General features: G+C 38.1%; 1 protein-coding gene across 3 annotated transcripts in view; it reads right to left on the bottom strand.

The window, feature by feature from the left end:
* Nucleotides 1-1,170: 1,170 nt before the first annotated feature.
* FNBP1L (formin binding protein 1 like) overlaps nt 1,171-6,000 on the bottom strand; it is a 123,950-nt gene continuing 119,120 nt past the window's right edge. For 2 of the 3 annotated variants that reach the window (XM_030326224.2, XM_030326227.1), the window contains one exon: nt 1,171-4,896. In XM_030326224.2, the coding sequence (XP_030182084.1) occupies nt 4,718-4,896 (179 nt within the window). In that variant the 3' untranslated portion in view covers nt 1,171-4,717. The remainder of the gene's footprint in view (nt 4,897-6,000) is intronic. The other variant, XM_030326226.2, reaches the window with a different exon arrangement.

Genomic DNA, 6,000 nt, shown 5'->3' with positions numbered 1-6,000 from the left:
GACATTTATGTCCGTTGAGTTTCCCAGTTCTATCTAAAGAAAGGAATGAGGTTAATTTGATGTGGCCTGTTCTTAGCTTAGGATCTAGGTCAGTTGTCCATCACATTTTCTCTTAAATGCTGACAAAATTGTCAAGTACTTTTAAGAGTCGTCAAACTTTTCAGAACTTACTCCTCACCTGTATTTTTCCATCTCTAATCTTTTGGCACCTCTTCTATTTTCTGTAGTTTCTTACTCACAGTAACTATAGTCAGGAATGCATTTGACCCCAGGTATATGATGAGCTCATTGAAATAGGTTTGGTGTTTCTTTAGATTTTTTCATCTAAACTAATAGCTTCTCACAAAGAAAATCTATCCTTTTCAACAAGTCTGGAGATCATTTTCCTCTTGAGATTGTTACAGGGATGTTATCTTTCCCTAGCAAGTTGGATTTGACTTCCCTGATCTCAGTTCAGATAGCAAAAGCCTTTTCATTGTTTTGAGTTTTTGTTACTGACACTGTTTTCCTGCCACTTCCAAGCTTGGCATAGATCTCTATTAATCACAACAACAGAGACCCCTCCTTGTTCAGGATTAACCCTGAGTTTTATTCTCTTTTGGGGTTTCTAGAAGTTAACAGTCATAGCTTCATATTTGCCCCTTTAAAAAGCTGAATCTTCTGCAATTAAGATTACCTAAAACAACAGATGTGACACTAACTGTAGCAAACAATACCTTCCCAAGTTTTGAAATGCCAGGAAGACCAGGTGCTCTCTGACCAGGAATTCAAGCAGAAGCACAGTAAATGCTGTCCAGCCTGTGGGCAGACTGAGGTATGTGGCGTAGGGTCACTTCTTATGGACGCAGAGGAGAAGACGGTTTAAAAGGAAAGTTTGTGCAACACAGCTACAGTAGAATAAAAAGTTCAAATTACCACACTCAATTTAAATTTACTCTAAAGAAACAGCTCCCCGCCCCCCACCTTTAGGAAAGCTTGAAAGAAACTAAAACTAAAATAAAATTTCCAAAACTGCTTTGCAAAAAAAGTCACTCAACACAGATGCTTCCACTTATAGAACTTGTCATCTACTTTGTATCATCAGGCATTTAGCACACCAAAGAACAAAATAATGACATCTCTTTAGTTCACGTAGGAATAAGAGATAGATAACACACTATACACCTTAACTGACCATGAAAAGATTGTTTTATTCCATGAAAATATTCTCAACAGAGAACACTATCTTAAACAAAGCATTTACCATTAAGAAATCAACATGTGCACAAAAAGAGTAAAAATTACTGAAAAATTAAAGATTTCTTTTGGACAATTCACATGTTCAAAATTTAAGAATGATTTAAGAATGATTTAAACTGTGCAAGTACAAATGTCTGTCCTATTGTAATAACCCACGTACAGGTTGCACTATGCCACGTGAAGGACCTTGCCTCCTACGGAAGCAAATCCTGCTTTGAGAAAAACAAACAGTAGCCTGAAAAGAACAGTTAGTCCTTACAAGAAAGCCTTAAACTTTGCCCTCTGTGGCCGTCAGCCAAAAAAACACAAGCACTTCAGGCTTTGTACAGAGGACAAACACAGCCAGATCACATTTCCTCCTCATTGCTAACCTTTAAAATAAAAATAGCACTAGATTTTAAAACTACTTTATGTAGTCTGTCAGTATTGAATAATGTCACATTATATAAATAACCCTGTAAAGAGATTCAAAATCTAAACTTCATAGTTTACTAGCCTCAAAGGTAATACGCTATATGTCAGCTGTGTAACAGGGGTGCACTTGATCTTATGAAGGCATTAACTTTCACACAATTGTCATTCAGCTTTAGTATAACTGCTAGTAGGATTCAAATAACACTGGGAAAGAATTATTAAAGCAGTCACACAGCTTCTAAAATATTGCTTAAAATCCAATAATACACAGACCCATTTCACGTTCTTTCTTCCCTCAAAACAGTAAAGAACAAAATTAATGAAGCTTCTGTGGTACAAATATCCCCCCACCCATGCCCATCTCCCTATTAAACACTACTAAGAAATTAGTTAAGATACAAGTCATTAACAGAATCACAAATGCGAGGCAGGACAACATGAGCAACAGGCGCACTAACAACAATTATATTTACAAGTATAAACAAACAGGAATTTCCATTGTACAAGTAAAAGTGCACATAGATCATTACAAAGTTTCACTAAATTTTATCTGGTTGAAACAAAAGCATCACTTGGAAACAGACTACCATTTTAATAAGAACATGGTCACCCCAAATTAAAACACAACGGGGAGGCGGGGGGGGAGTCCATAAAACTTCTCCTAAAAACACTGAGTAAAGTAAAATGGACTTGGACATGTCTTTAGTCTGATGCATAAATTTGAAGATGCACCATCACACATGGTAGAGCTCTAAAAGCCACCTACCAAGGCTACATCGGCACCCGCAGCAGCGCTGCCGAGTTAAAGGAGGTCGCACCGAGCTGACACATAAAGCCCTTTGTGGGATACTGTAGTGGTAGTGTTGGCAATCGACAGGTTTAGGCACTCTAGTTTAAGGCAGCATTTGAATGGAAGCAGCTGACTTCTGACAACAGTCCTGTGTCTTGAGGTGGTGAGGATCTTGTGTGTTTATTATGCCAGGATTTCAGTGCTGACTATAGATTCTTCCCAGACTGAGGTGAAGATGGATCACGTTTCAGAGTTCTTTCAACCGGGCTGTAGGCTAGAGCAGAGATGTTTTCTTTTTCTTATCACAGACACTTCAGGTCCACAAACTACTTCTTCATCATGCCCAAACTGGAATGTTTGTAGTGGGGAAGTTATAGCAGCGTACACGAATACTAGGATGGAAACATTAGTGCTGGAGATGTCTGACAAAGTGACTTGCACTACAAATGTAAAACAAAACAAAGGCTTTGACGAGAACAAGGGATTATAAAGACATGCCTGAAAAATCTAGCCCAATCACTCTAGACATGCAACAGGATGTTAAGCAAGCACAGAGGTGGCGCAGGCAGACACTGACAAATGGCGAGGGTTCTAACAGACGACGGGTCTAAAAGCCAATTAGAACAGAGCTGGGATAGACAGTCCTGTTGGGACAGCCAAAGAGAAGACAAATTTAATGAGAGCTCTGCATTCTTTCTGATTTAGACATCAGTAAAAGAAATGGAAAAAAAGGTTAGCCATTTTCGGCTTGTTCCCTTTATGTGAATAATTGTGAACGACCAATTTAAGGATTGGTATTACAGTGATTTTTTAAAACAATGTATGGAAATGATAATGAAGTTAGTTTAAAAAAAAACAAAACAAAAAACGTCTGCATGCACTCATGCAACTTGCTTCTCTCACTCTCTGTTTGAGCCTGACAACTCTAATACCCTCCCCCTAAAAGCAGCTGCATGTAACCTCCTTCAACATCTTGCCCATTTCCTCAGAAACCCTCTTCAGGAACCTGTAGTCCAGGAGGAAAAAGAAAAGAACAATTACTGAAGACCTTTGGTAAGACCAAAAGGGGTGTTCAGTTTAAAGTGTCTGTCCCCAAAGTGTCTGTCCTAAAATTATTTTACAGTCAGCTATGTGAGAACACCAGAAAAATCTGGGACATGAGCAAAATTAAAGGACCAGTCTCTTAAGTGCTTCCTCACTTTACTTCCCCACATGACCAGCACTGCACAATCCTTTACAGTACAGTATTTCCAACAAATGCTTGTTGAAATTAATGGGAAAAAATAATCTTGAATTGATGATTTAGCCAAAATGAGGAAATGCCCTAAATGGTGATAAAGATATAGTCATTCAACCCAGTCAGTCAAAAGTTTTCAAAGTAAAATTTGCCAGGACTTGCCTTCCAGTCAAGATTTCCTCTCAGTGTACTTAGAATCTATTTTCCTATGTATAACTGCTAAATGCTAAACAATCACCAAAACGGTATTTCCCCAAAGACATATTCAAGATGAAAAATACAAGCATTAATTTGGAAGGAAGCTTATACATTATTAAAAATTTGTAGTATACTAGATGAAAATATTTTCAGGTCTCAAAAGAAAACCATTTTATTCACTCAAGAGCTGGACCAGGTGGGCTTATTTTGCAGGTCTCTTGATTAGCCTACTACTGAAATAGATTTACGTTTGAGGTGCTTGTTTTCTTCCTTTAGGAAACCATAGCAAAGAATAGGGAGGAAAATGAAAATGACTGTATTTCTTATTCTTTCAATAAGCCAACTATGACTTTTCTTCCTAAAAACTGTAGCTACAAAAACTCAAACTCCTATGCTAAACCACTCTTTTGGGAGCCAGCTTTCTATAGCATTTCAGAGCAGTTTTACTTATTTAAATTCACTACAGTCACTGTGTTTTCAGAAGCAAAGTGTGTGTTGGGTGAAGGGTGCTTTCTATCTATGGATTCCTGCCCAAAGATCAAATTCTATAACTTATAAGGCAGAAAAGCACAAATCTTTCACAGAGACTTAAGCAGGACATAAAGCAAAAGGCATCAATTAAGCTTCACACCAACGTCACTCAAATGGTAAAACATCATGAGAACGGTTTCTTGTGGTACTATTCACATCTTTAAGATAGAGCCTACACTCAGCTCACATAGTGAACAATGTATCTTGGATGCTCTTTAAGTTTTCTTATGTTTTCCCACCCATTGAATGTGTTTCCATTTTCCATTATTGTTCCTATGTCATACATGTCACAAAGCTGCCTGGTTAGTTTAGATGTAAGTTACTGCACCTTTACTGTTTTTCTCTAGAGTTACATCTATGTATGATGTGGGAACGTAGCCTTCTTCACCGTTCTGTCTCCGAGCTCTTGTCCAGCCATCACCTTTGTCTTCCTCAATGATGTATAGAACTTCACCTTCTTTCATTGCCAGGGTACCTTCATTATGTCCTAAATGAGAATTTTCACAGCACAAGTGTAATTAAAGTAATAATTTCGAGTAAAAGTTACAAACACAACACAAAACAACATGAAACTCTACTAGATTTCAACATACCTAGAACCAAGAGCCCAGTGACAAGATATTATTAGCAAAAGCTCTATGATGCTTTTGTAGTTTATCCAACACTTTCATATATAACATTATCTCACTGGAACTGGACAGTGGCCCTGAGAAACTGGCATTATTAATATCACCCCCATATAACAGATGAAGTATCTGAGCTCAATGACATTATATGATTTGACAGGATATTCTAACTCCTATTTCACTTCTCCAACTCCTTTCCCAAATTTGAGTGGCATTGCTGTCGAGAAAATTCATGACGTGTAAATCAGGAAAATATTAAGACTGTGAGAGGGCGGGAAGAAAGAAGAATATAGTTTTGAAAGAGAGCAGACAAAAACACAGGTTCACCTCTGGTGATGGTGAAAGCAGAACAGTCACAGCCACAAAGCACAAACTTCCTTCAAAACCTCATGAACCTCAGGGCTCTCTTTCTTCCCCATTGCCAACCACTCCCAACCCGCTTAGCAATAACAGTTTTCACAAATCAGTCTTCATTTAACATGTTAAATTCTCCAGGTTACATTATAGCAAGCCCTTATTCAGTATTATTTTCTCAGAATGAGGAGTAATTAAAAACTTTACTCAACTTTAAAATTAATACAACGGATGGGTGGGGAAGGACCTTAAGTCATACGCCATTTTATAACAATTTATTTGTGAAAGTGTTACTCTGCTCCTCAGAATTGAGGAAAAGGATTTTTCACAGTCCACAAGCAGAAAAATCTGCAAGAGGGAACCACAATGTCTTCCTTCCCTCACAGGGATTGCTCCCCACCTCTCATAGGGGAAGGATGGCATAGTCAGAAGCTACTACATTCTCTCCTTTTCTCACTGGAAAATATGACCTACGGAGTCAAGCTATCATAAGGACATTTAGCTATGCCATTTGCCTTGTACCTGTCTCTCAATGTTAGCAAGTTACAAGGAAGAGCTTATAGTGGCATCCACTAGACTTCCACTTCCTAGGTTCTGAGCCACCTGCTCAA

This window comes from Lynx canadensis, chromosome C1 (genome assembly GCF_007474595.2).
Source record: "Lynx canadensis isolate LIC74 chromosome C1, mLynCan4.pri.v2, whole genome shotgun sequence".
NCBI lineage: Eukaryota > Metazoa > Chordata > Mammalia > Carnivora > Felidae > Lynx > Lynx canadensis.
Note: the sequence above shows the minus strand (reverse complement) of the source record. Positions and strands in the feature narration are given on the sequence as shown.